Source organism: Glossina fuscipes, unplaced genomic scaffold (genome assembly GCF_014805625.2).
Source record: "Glossina fuscipes isolate IAEA_lab_2018 unplaced genomic scaffold, Yale_Gfus_2 3, whole genome shotgun sequence".
NCBI classification, from domain to species: domain Eukaryota; kingdom Metazoa; phylum Arthropoda; class Insecta; order Diptera; family Glossinidae; genus Glossina; species Glossina fuscipes.
The window spans coordinates 934,131-951,503 of NW_023998417.1; the positions used below are offsets into that span (position 1 = coordinate 934,131).

At 33.0% G+C, this 17,373-nt stretch overlaps 2 protein-coding genes across 5 annotated transcripts in view; one reads left to right on the top strand and one right to left on the bottom strand.

The window, feature by feature from the left end:
- Positions 1-11,445, top strand: part of LOC119635135 — a 42,126-nt gene extending 30,681 nt beyond the window's left edge. For 2 of the 4 annotated variants that reach the window (XM_038029730.1, XM_038029732.1), the window contains exons 2-4: positions 2,571-2,664; positions 8,884-9,210; positions 10,756-11,445. In XM_038029730.1, coding sequence (XP_037885658.1) covers positions 2,620-2,664; positions 8,884-9,210; positions 10,756-11,115 — 732 coding nt within the window. In that variant the 5' untranslated portion in view covers positions 2,571-2,619 and the 3' untranslated portion in view covers positions 11,116-11,445. Of the gene's footprint in view, positions 1-1,199; positions 1,663-2,570; positions 2,665-8,610; positions 8,827-8,883; positions 9,211-10,755 lie in introns of those variants that run through there. The other 2 variants (XM_038029731.1, XM_038029733.1) reach the window with 2 other exon arrangements.
- LOC119635132 lies at positions 2,715-3,869 on the bottom strand. The gene is made up of 3 exons (XM_038029727.1): positions 3,781-3,869; positions 3,372-3,701; positions 2,715-3,285 (listed from the first exon to the last, which is right to left on the bottom strand). Exons 1-3 carry the CDS (start codon positions 3,841-3,843, stop codon positions 2,902-2,904), a joined length of 777 nt encoding a protein of 258 aa, XP_037885655.1. The 5' UTR covers positions 3,844-3,869; the 3' UTR covers positions 2,715-2,901.
- Positions 11,446-17,373: the final 5,928 nt, after the last annotated feature.

The following is a 17,373-nucleotide window of genomic DNA, read 5'->3' on the forward strand; positions in this document are numbered from 1 at the left end:
CAGAAGTCCGAAACGCTTACAGAGTTTTTATCTTTCGAAACAATTGAATTCTATATGACAAGGGTTTTTGCCAAAGATAACATTATGCCTTTGTCTAACGTAAAAAAAAAAAAAACTAAATAAAAGGATGACATTCCGTGTCTTTAAATACTCTGTGCTATTTCATCCTATTAAGAACGTGTTAAAAATTAGGAATTTTACAAAATTATGAAAGACAAGACTTTCCCAAATACCCAAAACTGGATTATGTTGCCAACAAAAAAAAGGTTTTCCTATCTTTAAAAGGATTCCTTAATGGTAGTTCATTAAGTCAACTCTCTATTGACCATCTATAGAAATATGAATGCGGATTATTTTTGTTTTGAAGAGAAAGATGAAAAACGAATTAAATTAAAAGAAGAATGACAAAAAGTGGTTTATTTAAATTATCCCCTATCTCTAATTACGTATACAGTTTTTCTCAGTTCACAGAAAGTCCAGTAAAACTATTCTTCCTTTCCTTGAGAAACGTTTTTTCACGTTTCCGTACGAGCCAAAGTGCCAACAAGAGTTTCGTGCAAGGGCAGCGGAAGAAAATGAAGTCCGTTGAATGAGTTACATTGGCTAGCACTACTCAATTAATTGCTTCGAACCTCTTGTCACTCGATTGTCCCCGAATACGGTTGTAATTTTCATCAGAAAATACGAAGGATTACTTTCCCCATAAAGGCTCATAGGCTTTATAGGACTCAAAAAAAAGTTTCTTTCCACTGAAATTTCCATTGAAATGCATTTAGCATTCGAGAATTTTGCAAAAAATAAAGAAAAAAAGAGAGAGAGAGAGAGAGAGAGAGAGAGAGAGGCAGATAGACAGATAAATTGACTCAAAAATGGAGCATAGTTGTCATTGAGTGTATAACTGGAAACTTGCTAAATAATCATTTTTAGATCAAAAGCATTACTTTTGCATATATTATGGTGATATGCATATGCTATATATGCATTTATTGTTTAAATGAATATTAGTATGCATGTGAAATATTTATTATTTTATTTGGGCATAAACATATGAATATGTTATAACCAAAATTTGTTTATCACATTATTCACAAATTTACATGCATATTAATATATAAATATAACATAATTTGTTTATTTGCTTAATTGTGTTCATTTATTTATTCATATATTAAAAAAAAAATAAATAAATAATAAATGTATATATGTCTTAATGATGGTATATATATAGGGTGCCCCAAGTTCGTAACCTACGCAAGATAGAGTGCGGATCAGCATACCATACTCATAAGTCCATTATCGCACAAAACACCTTCTAAGCTTTGCTGAGACATAAGTATATTTTTGGTGAAATTTTCCACGACCATGTTCGGCATTACATGTGATTTAATTTGATTGATACCATAATTGAATTGTTTCTTGGATTACACACCATATGTGGCATAGTCGTTTTCAATAAGAGACACCGTCCTCAACCGTACCTGATCATTTAGACAAATCAGTTCGCAGGTGCCATCACTTTTAACGAATCCATACGAGTTTTGAACAGATTATCTCGATGTTTAACGTTTGCATCTGGCATGAAGCCTGACCAGTTCCCTAGAACCACTGGCAATTAATACATTTGAATTGGGCACCTCTCAGCCTTGCAAGACAATCCTACAGGTGAGAGGGAGTATTTAAAGCACTAGGTACTAGATTGAAAGTTCGGGTATAGTCCAAACCTTCCCCTCTGGACCGGGGCCTAACAAACATTTATAATTATTTAATGTCTTCGAATTTGGAGGTAAGCATAGCCACCACGAGTACACTTCGTGTGGGACCGCACCCAAGCGGTCAGGCCTCACACATTGATTAACCTGCAGCGTTTATTGTGGTTGCATATACCAGCCTCAACCAAAGTTTCTACATGATATGTCATAATGCAAGCGTCTCCTCGAAGTATCTTGCCAAGCACCAATCACAGTTTAACCAATGCGATCACCTCTACCCACCTAAGCTGGGTACTCGTGAGATTGCCAGCGGGCTATCTGACCCCCGTGGATTCCACAATGCTTTCGGCATGCGCGTGTCATTACTTTCATAACTTCATACTTGCACTTTGGATTTTCCAGACTTCCGGGCAAGCCATACCTACTACTCTCCCTCTTGGATTTATTGTACTAGGAGCAGTAATTAACCCATCTCACGCCAGGCACCCATCACACTGCGTTATGTTTAGCTTTTCTATAGTTTACTGATTGTGTACTAGGCTTACCGAGTACCTAACTACTTGGTGAGGAAGATTAGTTGTACATGGTATGAATCTTGGTCATGTTAAGAAATTTTAAAATCTTTCGTTTGAAGGTTGATAGTCTCGTAAATTTTGTGACTCATCTAATAGCCTTCCTGCATCTGCATGTCATCCTACGAACTTAGTGACTGATGAATGTTCATACATACCTATAAATATACGCAAATGTATATATATGTATATATATATATATATATATCTGCGTGGGGGGTAGTAGTAGTAGTAGTAGTAGTTTGGTTGACTGTCTGCATCTTCACCATTTTTCTTCTTCTTTTTTCAGAACTGTAACAGGGAGATAGTGAGTAGAGCAAGGTCCAGCAAGGCTCAAGATGAGCTCCCACCGTTCACCAGTGCAGTCAAAGCAGCTAAAAACTGTAAGTAAATTAAAATAATTGAAGATTTAAAACATTATTTACAATAATTTATTACGAAAATTCCCTAAATATTTCTATCAAGATTTATTAAAAGTTCACATATATAGATAAAATATTATACCAAAAGATTCCCTTTATACGCCTTTAGCGAAAATCGTTCGAAGGCAAAAACCAAATTTCCTTTGAAAATAAAACATTCACAGGGCCTCAGTTCAAATCAGAAAATGAAAATTGTAATTAAAAGTTAAAGATTTTTTTTAATGCTTTCTTATAAGTTACAGAAATGCCATCAGTATTGTAATTTAAACGTTCCCAGCAATTATACTCTTCATACATAATGGCACATATATCCATTTTTTCTCTTTCGTTTGCATTAACTCTGCATATCGATATGTCGGCATTTTCGTTACGTATCGGTCCGAAAGCTTTTAACCAATTCAAAACATTCCAGTCATGATCAACTGTATAAAGATGCGATTTGTCGGCAAAGCATTTGAAAAGACAGGGTATATGCTCCAATTGGGGGAAATGATAATATTCCAATAGTTGGTCCATACTAATGCTTTTCTCTTTCACGCATTCCAACAAATTATTATGAGTGATGATAACATTCATCTCGGCCTTGAAGAAGTAAATTTTTTTATTTTTTTTTATAATTAAATTTGAATTATTTTTCAAAAAAAAAAAAATTCGTAAAAAAAAAGTACCTGTTTAAGGCATCTTAAGCCTTTAAAAGCGAATGAGCAGACATTCTTGAACGCTCGATTAAGTTCGAAGCGACAATAGTTATACATATTGGCGCCTAATTCATCGACAATTCTTTGCTTATTCCAACGACTTAAGTCGATATCAAACCAACCCTTCTCGCTGGCAATGCAACGAGCAAAGCACGGTATCTCCTCATGCGACCAATAAGCATAATTCTTGAATTTATCTAACAGTACTTCTGAACTGTTGTATTGACTTTGATCAATTTCTTCAAAACATTTGCGTAATATTTCACTGTTATGCGCCTCCTCTAGGCTAATGCTTAACACCTATTAGCCAAAAAGTAAATAAAAACTTTGGAAATTTGCTTGAAGGCATTTTTAACATTTAACGTACAACAAAACGTACTTGTTTTACTATCAAATATAAATATATATGTAGTATGATGGTAAATAGAAAAAATTTCCTCATTTTTGTAAAAAGTTTTTATTGTTTCTTTTCCTTGGCAGTGTTCATTTGAAACTGTATTAAATGTAATTTCCATCAGATGATTTCATTTGTCAGACTCCGTCCGTTGCTCTTATCAATTTTACTGGCTTTTAACAAAACAACGCCGCCGCATTTACCAAAAGGTTATCATTTCATGTCTGAAGGTATTATTATATGTAAGCTTGTGTATGTATGTATGTATGTATGTATGTATGTTCGTACAATTTCTAGACTAGGTCAATGTTTTTGTTTTTGTGAAAAATGATGGTCTGCTAAGAGGACGATGCCATCACTTACACAAATGCATTATAATAAATAATTTTTTTTTTTTTAGTTAATTTATTGATTTCAATAACTAGATGAGAAATGATGTTCAGCTGTTGGGTAATAAATAATATTTGTTTTTTGTTTTTATTATATCTACACTCGCAATGAAAACAAAATGAAATGATATCGAGAAGTATTTATCATTTGATTTGGTAAAGATAATGTCATTGCAATGATAGGGCAGAGTGAATGCGGTCGAGTGGCAGTACGGTGCGCAAGCAATTCGCTCTCGTTCGTAGCAATATTTTGGTAATCTTTTAGATACTTCTCTTAGTCATATCTAATTGCAATCGCTTCAGTCCAACTCAAGCAATGGCGCTGACGCGTTCTTAAAAGTAATCACAAGAGACTAAAACTTTCCGAGTCATTTACAGCAAAAACCCCCCGACTAAAGCTGCCCAGAGATTTTCTTGGAGAACGTTTTCCGTTCGAATTTAGCGAAATGATTTACGGCAAATCAATCAATTGTGAAATTTAGATACGAAATATGGATAAGTAGGATAATCGATTACTTCCATTCAACTGATATGTCTGTCTGTGGAAATGTCTGTTCTGAGAAAAGAAAGCGAATCTGAACTGTTTATTGCTTTTGCTTAGAGGTTAAATCGACAGTTTATTGCTTCGGCTACAATTATTCGAATCTCTTTTGTTTTGATGCGTTTGCCTTTCCTAATTTTCCTCGCTTAAAATGCTAGACTCAATGTTACCTTTGCTCAGCAACAATTCTGGTTTAACCTTAGGTCTCTTCGAAAAACGACTACTAGATAATCTAAACAGTGTTGAGTCCATAAAGTATATCAAACCTCCTGTGTAACACTACGGCTATTAGAATATATATATATTCCTGTGTGCATTACTACGGCTACTAGAAATGCAAAGCATTTCTTGAAAGCCTATGCAGATTAACATTTATCGCTTTACCTGCTATCGCCTTGTTTCGTCTAAAAATTTAGGACTCGTCGGACGTGACGAGAACACAATAAGATGAGATTATTCACATGGTTGTTTGTGCAAATGTAACCAAATTTATGCCTTATCGAGTAATATTAACCCATTACTCCAAGTTCCAAGTTGCTCGGTGACGAGGACCTATCAACTTAAAATTGACAATTACGCTCCAGTTAAGTCGATAATGAAAACTTTAGGTTGATTTGCATTTTGAATTTCTTAAAATTTTTTTCTTTCATTTTTCCTCTTTATGAATTTTTCTACAACATTCCTGTTTCCCCAATGGATAGTTAATATTTTATCTAATAAGGACGAGATCTTTTGTATTTTATTTTGTCAAGTTTCCAGTTTCTACGTAAACATATTCGAATGTAATCTAATAGTTTTGCTGTTACTCTAAAAATACGTGAAGGCATAAAAAAAACAAAAAAAAACTCTTGTTAATTCGTATCTCACAATTTAAATCTTAATACATTACTCAAGTTGCGACAAATAGACAAACAAAATTTGTCGACATCATTAATTGCCTGTTATTGCTTTTCATTATCGCATCAACTCAATCTAAATCGGACAATACATTGTAGCCAAAGATGTCTTGCTGAACGCTAATGTGAACTTGAAAATTAATTAAAAGTTCCATATTATGTAGAGGACTAAGAGAGAGAGAAAAAAAAAAAACACTTCGCTCATTACATAAAATATAATGAAACAAATAAAAGAAGATGTCTTTGAATTGAAACGAATTTCGTACACCCTAAGAAAGCAAAGTTTGCTATTACGCCAAGTTTATCTTTTCATCGTGTTACCCATAGACGATAATTGCCATTGATGAACAAGTGAAAACATAAAAATCGGGCTAAGCCGACTATAAAATACGCTACATAGAGTTGCCTTAACACTTAATTTTTCTTAATTTTTGCCATAGAACACAGAAATTATACCTTATTGTTATATCCACTCACTATTATGGAACTGTATTTAAAAAAAAAAAAATTCTTGCAAATAAAGGCTTACTTTCCGTATTTGCGTCCAAGAGGTTCGGTTAATTTTTATATCAAAATTACTATTATGGGTCAATTTTGATCATAAAGCATTAATGGTTAAACTTTTCCGTCCTAAAAAACAAAAATGTTCATGAAAATCCTTACAAGGGACAGAATTCAAGGATAGGCGTGCGTGGTCCAAATTGCGTACAATTCATTTTTTTATCTAAAATTATTTTTATCATCTCATTTTCATCATAAAGCATTGAAAGGTAAACCTTTTCGGCATAAGGACATCAGTTTTTCATATATGAGACACGGTTCAAAAAACTGCCCGGTCGGTCCAAACTTTTCACACCAATTTAGAATGCTAAAATACTGTTACTTAACCAATTTTGACACTAGAAATTAAATCTCGACTTTTTTAAATAGGGTACTTTTTAATGGGGATTGGTCGAAAAAGTGGACCAATCCAAACCGTTTTCAAAACGCGTCAATGTAGCAAATTTTATCGAAATACCTTAAAAATTGCGACTAAAGCTTGAACACAAACTTCCATAGACACACATCATGCGGTCAGACGGACTGACAGGCTTAGATCAATTCGAATAATAATTCTGAACCGATCAGTATAATAAAATGTGGGCCTATGTTACGGTCTCCTGCGTGTTACATACGTCCGCACAAATTTAACATACTCTATACTACAAGTGGTGTAGGGTATAAAAAGAGATGGGTTTGTCGCTTATTATATGCATTTTTTATTTCATCTTCCTTTGAGCAAACAAAGTATGTTTACTGCCGAGCTTAATCAACACAACTGAACTGAAAAACGGGGTTTAGAGAATGTATTCGGCATATTCGGCGACTGACAGCTTCATTTTAATTAAAATTTCTGCACACCAACCGAGTACTGATATGCTCTCTGCTATGCTGTTACAAACGCACTGACAAAATTAGAATATTTTGAATCATCAAAGCGTGGCATAAAAAATCTGGGTTATCGATAGACTTAAAACAAAATAAAAAAAAAAAAAAAAAAAAAAATTTTATGCATAATGTTGTGTTAGCAAGAAAGAATTCCCGCTGTTCATACATAGAAGGCATTCTAGCTGCTTTCATTAACTTTTGTCGATTTTGCGATTTTTTGTCTTCATAATGTTGACCCAAAGACAATTGAGAGCAAAGTTTTTAGCGCTGATGAGAATTAATTTTATTAAGGAATACAAAAGTGGACATTTTCGGTACATGTTATATATTCAAAAGGGTATATAGGTTACGAAAAGGTGTTTTAAGTTTGTGGTGCCGATAACACAAGAAAGCTCATATGCCTCAAGCTCAATGAAAATTTCCTTCTGGATTGATTGAAAATCATTGTTATGTATCGCTTTAGTCGATCAATCGGAATTAAGGATGATTAACATAAACAACTTGAAGGATTGCGAACTGATTGTGAATGTTTTCAAATACACAAACAACATTCGATGAAAGTTGTTTAACTAAATAACAGATATTTAAAGTTAAGGGATTACAAACGATTTAAAAGATTTCGTTGTGGTATCTTTTCTCTCAGAAATGTATAAAATTGGTAGAACAAACTGAAATGAAAAAGGGAGGGGATGGGATGGCAAAAGTTGAAAATATTTCGACATTTCTATGAATTGGATGGAAACAAGTTGAAATTAAAAGGGAGGGAGGCCGTCAAACGATGAGACGGCTTCAAGCGGATTGATGTTGCAATAGTTGAAAATGAAAAATTTGAAGATTTCTACGATTCCCGAAATAGGATCGCTTCTCTTTCAAGTACCTTCGAATTGCTATTTTCTTCTCTCATGAATAATTAGCAATCCCTTATGGGAAACTGAGTCGTTAACCACATAATTTGAAACGTTTGAGATGAAGGAAAACGACTTGCTTCAAAAGGTTAAAGTGCCGGAATAGATTCGATGTTATTAACTTTTATCCACCAGAATTTTTAACAGCTTGCGAGGAAACAAATAATTAATTTACTCGCGACACGTTGGGCATGAAACCGCATGGAATAAGGAAGAAAAAATGTGCTGATATTAGCAAGCGCTAGGGAAAATCTCAAAGTCTTACGCATGTTTGACAATTTCTTGAATATTTTCCAACTTGTGCTAAGAGCCACTGGTTGCAAATACTGGAAAACGCTTGGAAGTGTAAAATGTCTTCCAATCAAGTGAAGTCCTTTAAGCGCACAAACATACACAGGAACAAGAACGAGAAATAATTTTTTTTGACGAAATTATTTTTTGTCCAATCCCATCACGAAAAAAAACGAATTAAATACAAGTGAAGATTAAGAGCAAAGCAGCTTATGTTTAGCTTCTCTGTATTAAGAGTAATTACAAACTTGAAAGTAGATTAGAAGTAGAATTTTTTTGGGATGATATGATGAAAGGCAAGTGCAATTGAAAATTATAGAAATTATTTTATATATACTTTTATATATATATATATGCATACATATATATGATGCTTATACCATTATATTATTCTAAACATAATTATGTGACGCCTGAGGAAAAACATTAATTTCATCTCGTGTGATGATAGCAAAGAAATCGACATTAGCATTAGTTTAGATTAGAATTTGTTAAAGACAACAGCATTCGTTCTTCTTACAAAATCGCTTAGTGTCAACATGAAATTAATTACAGTTGTTGTGTTTAGTTTAGATTTCTTGGTGGGTAGTTTAAGAAAGACATCTCCTAAAAATCACTTAAAATCACGCTAATTATAGTTTTTAATCGACGCCTCGCCAAGTGGTGGTGTTCAAGAGGGTATTGTGCTGCATCAGTGCTTAGCGCCATACGGTGGCTATACATTGGAAAATGATCAACGTTTGCAAAGATTTAAACAGTGGTCGGATACTTACGAAGAGTTTCCATGTTTCACGAACTGCTACTTAAATAATATGTTGAATATTTATAATGAAACGCAAGGCTTTAATGACGAAAATGTTATAAAACGATTCGGTCGTTCCATTTATAAGGCGTGTAAAGAAAAGCTGATACAGGGCAATAACTCCTGCGAAATAGCTTATAACGGTTTTCATTGTCTTATAAGTGTAAGTATGAATAGCATCTTCTCATTATATATTATACCCACCGCCGAAAGACTGGAATACCATACTGTTATCCGTATTGGATCTCACACCACAAGCTAAAGTAGAAAATTCATAGCCATAATTAGAGCAAAACGACGTTGTCTTGTTGTAAAGATTTGTCGATCCACGTGTAATTTCTTCCCTCACGCATCGGTCAATTGGTTCAATGCTAAATTTCCCAAACTTGCCGCAGGTACATTACGGTCAATTTGTTTCAACCAACCCGCAGGATCCTGATCATATTCCTCTCCAAATTTTCGCTATCTCTGCATATTAACGACGAGTAAACAATGTAAAGCCTATTAAGGCCTAGGCTTTTATCTCCCGAATATTTTGTTGACTCTTTTCTAAATAGTTAAGAACCGTGACTATCAAGACGACATGTTCCCGCGTCCTGGTGTGGTAGATCATACTTCAATTGCAAGTGGCGTATGATTGCAGCTATACTGAACGCTCAATCGGTAAAGGCATAACACTTTCCGATTGGACATACAACTCCCAGGGAGCCGGTCACACCTTATTCCCTTTTTCCACTGCTCTGAAAAAAATTAACGCTCGCCCGGTCCTAAAGGACGAAGTTCCCTGCCAATGCTTCCTATAAATTAGAAAGATGACGTAGATGTCCATGCGTAGAAAATGTGAAAAATCTCTTAATTGAACTTTTAAAAGCCAATGTATATGGCGAACACTATCACACTGAAGGACAAAAATTCAAACAAATACAATTTGTAGTCTTCTTAAGGAAATTCGCCTTCCGCCCTCGATCATTACCTTTGGCCACTGTCTTTATCAGAAGGCAGCCAGGAATTTCGTCGAGCTTTGGTCCATCCAGCACATTTACTTTCTAGTGTAGTACAACGTACTTAAGACATTTCTGAAGAAATTCGTAACAAGCGATGAAAAGCATGTAACCTTTGACTAAACTCCGGAAGTCAACTCTCTTGGATAAGCTCGGGAATGTGCGTGTTAAAGTTTAAGACTATGGTTAGCTGGACTGGAAGAAGACCGTGCGAAAGCGTAACGATTTGGAAATGCACTGTCGACTGCTGAAGCAATCATAAAGGAAATATAAGAGAAATGATCGGAACTGCTTAAGCGTTAAGTTGTCACAGAAACATTTGAATAAACTTGACTCCAGAATTTGGGAGAATTTCGATGGGAAATTGTAACTTATATATGTGGATATGTGTTCATGTATTCGTTCAGAATATAACAATGATTTTTTTTTCCTTTTTGACTCAACTAAGCTAGTTTCAGACGTAGTCTATCGAAACTATTTTCTGTCAGAATTTTTGACCAGAAAATATAGAATAGCTTTAGCGACAATATTATGATGTTGCCAGGTCACCGAAAAAATAGCGTATATCTAATTTCATAATATTACTTGCAATCAGTCATTTAGTTTAACCTGCAAAGGCTCAAGACAGTTTAGGCGGTGGGTATTTAAGATTCTCATAAAATCGGCTACAAGATCCTTAATCGCTTATATGCATTCAACAATTGCAGCATGAAGATGATCCTTTCATCTTAATTGATAATATTGAAGACATTAGCATGGAAGCGAAACAGGCTATGAAAGAATGCCTTCATAAATTTAATAGCGATGAATGGCAATATCTAGGCGACTATATTCGTTTTCCCGTACAAGAACCGATACCATGCTACACACGATGTTACGTCTACAAGATGCAATTATATGATCATCGTTTAAGAAAATGGAATATAGAAGGCATGCAACGATTATTGGGAGTACCGCCTGAGCAGGCGAATATTGAAAGGTGTTTAAGTTTATCGAAACGTCGTAATAATAATAATATGTGTGCATGGATTTACAAAGAAATGACTTGTTTCAGTTTATCGCAATAAATACATCAAATATTTTCTTTCTTTCAAAAAAAAAAAAAAAAAAATTTTTAAAACTAAAGCATTCTAGCAAATCGATAATGTTATGTTTTAAGTTTAACTTTAACATTCGAATTCAATTGCACAAGAATACGATGAGCCAGAGAAAAAAATGAAGAAGAAAAATTGTATTTTTTTTTTTTTTTTTCTTTTAATAAAATAGACCCAAAAAATCACATCACGTACTTATTATACAGACATATTCCAACCAACAAATAAATTACAATAAATACCGAAAGCCAATTAGGCCAGAGCTGTATGTGTGTATGTATGTGTGTAAGCATTCAAAAAAAAGAAGACGTCAAGCAAATTGCTCGAGCAATTAATTTACAAATTGTGTGTTACGTCGTTTTCTTCGCCACTTTTTACTGTTTTATATATATCGTATCCATTGCAATCTATATAGAAGATGGGAGTGTAGTACAAGGTACGAGTTACGAGTTATTTGGCTTTTTCTTCTTTCTAAAAACTTTTTTAGGTTTCATCAACCGTTCATTAGTAATTTTTAAATCACCTAACGATTACAATTCAATTTAGCTTACAATCTCTCTCTGTCTCTCCCTCTCTTTATCTGTCTCTTTCTCTCTTATGCATATACGAGAAATATAGTTGAATTTTTATCGACGGCTCTCTTTAAAAGAAAAATCAAGTAAAAGGTCGCAATCGTGTACACTTTTTAAAGAAAATATTTTCAATTATAATTAAACTTTAAAATGTAAAATTTTTTTAAATGACAAAAAGATTTAGGTAATGATTTTATTCTTTCAATTCTTTTAATTCGTATTCACGACTATTTGTTCTTTAACTTTCACAAGAACGCATAAAACGAGTTTTTATCGCAGTCTTTCCGTATTCGGTTCTTGGGCTTTAGGTCTTCATAATAAATTACCTTTGGATAGAGTGTAAGTGAATCCAAGTGTTAGGCATTCAAAATTCTCTCCTCCTAACAGTGAATATAAACTTTTTTTTTTTTATATTTCAATTTTGATTTTTCTTTGCTTTGTTGTAAAGAAGAGCAAAAACATCTTTAGTTTCTTTTTTTTATTTTTTTTTTATAATAAAAATTGACTGAAAATTGAGAAATTATTCTAATAAACTGTTAACGCGTATTTCGTGAGTTTATTCTTAAACATTAAATACTAAGTGCGTTAAGTTTATTAAACTTTAGACATTATTGGGAATTACTTACTGCAACAGGTATTTATTTGGTTTACGATTGTTTGGTTGCTTGGTTCGCTTGCTTGCTTGCTTGCTTGCTTGCTTGCTTTTGCTATAAATGTGAATTGTAAATTTCCTAGTATGGAAATTTGCTTCGAGAAAGAATTTTAATTAAATTAAATGTCAAAAAGTTAAAATCAATACCGCTGCTGTGTAGCATAAATGATGATGTCGATGTCGTTAAAAGCAACTAATAAAATTACATTCGCTTTACGATAGCGGTACTAGGGTACCCTTCGCATTAATCCTGCGAAAGTATTTTTTTTTTGAATTATCTCCATGTATAGAAGACTTTGTTGTTGAAGACTTTTTTTTTTAACAAATTTTCAAATTTTTGTTTTTGTTTATAATTTTCTACAACTTGATGTGTGTGTGTGTGTGATGAAATTTTCTTAACCACGTCCATTGGGTAACGAGTGTGTATCATATTTTCAATATTCATTAATTCATTAAAGTCATCTAAAGAATATAAACTATAATGTAATTGCCAAAGCTATCTCCTAAACGCTATCTCTTAACATTGGTCAAGACATTACATACTTACATACTTACATAGAAGATAGAGCAAATTTCATATAAAATCGAATAGAACGAAAAGCTTAGTATAGCGCAATTTTTTTTTTTTTATTGTGGTCGAACAACTGTATAATAAAGTTGGTATTTAGAATAATGCTAATGCGCTTCGAAATGTCTAATCAAAAAAAAAAAAAAAAAAAAAAAAAGATTCTCTTTAGTCCTATTTTAATTGTCAAGGTAAATATTTACTCTTTTCGAATGAGAGGCTCTGCTCCAACATTCCAATTAAGAAATGTTTTGTAAAAATGCTTGCAAATGTTAATCAATGCATTATTATTGCATTTATCGTTATCATCAGAAAACTATGTTCATCACGCAATGGTCGTTGAAAGTTAAAAGAGATAAGTTTATCAGAATTTCATCCTTAGCCCTAGATAGAAAGTAATTTATTATTATATTTTTTTTTTTATTATTTCACGATAAAATTTTTAAGAGAACAACAAGGCAAACATTTAACAAAAGCTCATAAAGTTTATAATGAAATTGCACAAGTTGTCCTGTCGACATGACATTTGCTGCCAAACACATTTGCAAAAGATGAGAAACAATTAATTACTAATTTGTCTTGCAATTATTTAATTGATGTCTAGCATCAATCAAGAATAATAAAAATCGTATAAATTTATTTCGATAAACATATGTGCAGGGAATGTGTGTGTGTGTGTGTGTGTGTGTTTGTGTTTGTGTATGCTTTGGCAGGCAGTTATCTCGTTACATTTCTTATGAGTAGAAAAAAAAAAAAAAATTTTTTTTTTTTTAAAACTAGAGATATTCAAAAGTGTTGCGTAACAGCGGATGGATATCAACAACGCTTCATGTCTTTTGAGGTCATGCAATTGCCATAGGTCAGTTAGCTTTTATTTCACTGTTTTGTTATTTCCTATCCAAACGACAATTTAATCGGTAATATAAGTCCATCATTCCCTTTGCAAATGCATTCAATAAGTATTACGTAACAAAAGAGACTCTTCTTTCACCCCTAATAGTAACGAGTTTACTCGATTGGCTTCCGGAAAAATATTTAAAAGGAAAAAAAAGATGTTCAGGGTTCATTTATACGCCTCTGTGAAAGTTGAAATGAAGAGTAACGAAAATTCCACTTAAATCGTAAGTATTTCATGTCACTTTTGTTTTCATACTTTTTTGTAGCGCAATTGCAGTCATTTGCTGCTAATTCCAGTGTTAGTTAAGATAGCAGTTAATTAGCCAAACACGTTAGCATAAAATCTTTTACATACTTACAGAAATTATTAAAATTTCGTAAAGAATTTTATCAACGTTACAACAATTAACGGATGATTTTCAATTTAATTTTTTTTTTTAATAAATTGTTTTAAGTGCTTTCGAACGAATTGCATATATATAATTTGCCCGCGGTTGATAGCGTATCTTTTGCTTAATAAATACCCGGTTTATGTGTAAATATTTAACATAACCTGTTTGGTATTTTTTTTAATTTTTTTTTTTCTTTTTTTTTGTTAAAAATAATATAAAACATTCCTCTGTTGTTTATTTGTTTTTTTTTTGGATTTTTAATGCATATACATGGATGTGTTCATCATGTCCAGATACATACATTAACATCAAAGAAATCATTTCATCATGCAAGCAATATAGCCAAGGTCAGAAACGATAAAGAAAGAAAGCAAAACGTAAATATCTTGATTCATACACGAAATTACAATTCCGTGCGCCATCATTACGCGTTACAACTGAATGATCACTAAAAGCCTATTGCCTACGGTTTACGGTCTCTTCTGCCCTCAGTGATGTGTGTGCTCGGTATCATAAAAGAGTTTTTCTTTTCTCAAAAAAAAAAAAAAAAAAAACTTTTTCTTTAAACAGCCGTTCTTAATCTGTAAGTTGAAAGGTACTTTGAGAAATGTATTTGAGTGAAATTATTAAAAAAATATGTGTTCATTGTAAATAACACTCTCTACCTGAACCACAAGCCTCTGACAATCTCTGCCATTAGAACTATGCCAATAGGACTTAACTACTGTTGTAGTAGTTACTTCACAGGACAAACTTAGCAATTTTGACCATAAAAGCTGAACAAGAAGATGATGCCTGCATTTATCTCTTAAATAATAGGTCAATCTGGCGTCTGGAGAATATCGCAGGAGGGTATGTAGTAATGTGTGGTTTCTCAGCCTAAGGTGAAAATCATATCATGGATTGCTTTTACAAGACAAAAAAAACTACTTTCTAACCGTTTTGTAAATTTTCATTCTAAGCCAAATTAAGCATTTTCCCAAATTAATGCCGTTAAAACAACAGAAAAATGCAGTTCCATATATGGCATCCATCTCTTTTTTAACTTACCTTGTTCACACATCAATATGTAAATTATCTTTAACTGAAATGTCGAGGAACTTGAAGCAATGAGTTACAGCGGAAAGAATTTATTTGTAAACCTAACACAATTAACCAAAATACTAACGATCTGCTCTTAGCTAACTTTGAAACTGAAACCATAAATCGTACATCGAGGATTCAAATAGCGTATTAAGTTTCGTGAAAATTGACTTACCCTCCGTCCGCTATTCGCGATAAATCGTGAAAGGTTTCGAAAAGTATTAAACGTCCGATAAAACTTTCGAGAATGTGATGAGCTTATTAGGTTAACCTCGGCCTCTCTGTTGATTGTTCTACTTAAGCGTTGTCGCTATTCATGTTTAGAGCAAATGGAAATTTTGAAATAAATATTCGATTGATACCTAAGACATGAGATTTTTAACATGTCGAAACTTGGACTGAAAGAAAAAATTTAGTTTTCATCCCCGTCCAGTCCAGTTAACCAGTCAACAGTTAATTTGCTACCCATTAAAAAAACTTTACATAAAAAACTTATTTCGTTCGATCTGACACAATTGTGGGAATGGCGCTCACAAACTTATCAGGCTATACTACTACTGTTAAGTAGTGCTTCCCCATCACAATCGTAATATTTCTTCTGCAGATCGTCGCAAAACGTAAGAGTTTAACGTCAGCTTGTAAACGATGCGCAGATATTTTTGAAAAAGATCGAGAACGCGGTTCAACTTCGAATTTAATGAATGAACGAAGGCATCAGTATCAGTTTTTTTTCTCATTATACACTGATTCACTTCAATTCAAATATCTTATGGCTTTAGCTAAATCAATTGCTTCTGCATATGTATGACCTCGTGGACGTTAACGCAATTGTTGTTTTTTTTAACTCGAATTTTCTTTACTTTATTTTACTTTCTTGTGTTGGATTATTCTTGGAAGCATTTGTGTACATTACATAAGTGAAATTATATGCTAACGTGAATCTGCCTAAGAGATCGTAATTTGGTATTTATATTAAAGAAAATCGATCATGCAATGCATAACTAAAGTCAAGGGATGAGAGAATTAAAAAATGTGAATAAGACTTTAAATTAAGAATTCATTGTTGTGTAGAACTATAAATAAGTCCATAAAGAATAGAAAAAATTCTTTCGTATGATATATAGAAGCTCAAGCATACAAAGGTTGCTCATCCATCGTTCAATGCAATTATTCCATTGTCTCTACTCACTATGCTTCTCTTTTTCATCACCACTTTCTTACCTAAGGTTCGCTTACTGCACATGGTAGGGGTATTTGACTTCCACACTAAAGACTCAACTAAACTGTTTTTTAACTCCTTTGTTTGTATTATAAACAAAACATACCGCAACATACCGCAAACATAAATTTAGATTGACGCGTTTATACGCATTATACGCAGTTAACAGGTTAAAATTTTATGAAGATTAACTCACCAACATTCTCCGGTTTAACGAGTGAAAAAAAAAAACAAAATTTTTAATATTTATATGTGTATCCACCTCCAAGCGCTGAATGAATGTGAAACGCTCCGCAAAATCTCATTTACTCTAAACAATGGTTAATTGAAATTAACAAAATTTATCATAAGACTTTTCATTTTTTATCTGTCAAATGAACACAATTTTCACTGTTTCATTTCCAAAATTTTTACTTTCATTTTTTCCAAAATAAAATTTTTTTTTTTTTTTGTAAAATTCACACTTACGGTTATTGACTGCTGCTGAAAATGTAAAGATATACTGCAATCATCTGCTTTGTTGGAAATTGCATTATATTCATTAGCGAGCAAAAAAATATATATATTCAATCGATATACGATGCCAGAACCAATTAATCCCCACATATGCATCGTGCGTTGTTCAAGTTAAAAATGTTGCAAAGACCACAGAACTATAGAAAATAAATTTTCGTACTTTCGTTTTCCGCTTAGGTCCATCCATTTATATCATATTTCTAATCTGTCTAATATCTATCGTAAATGTTTAATAAGACTTTAGACGGGTTGTTCCGGAAGTAGTTGCGCGAAGGCTCATGGTTTTGAGGTGCGGCTTGAGATTGAATACAAAAAACAGATAACTAGCTTGAGTT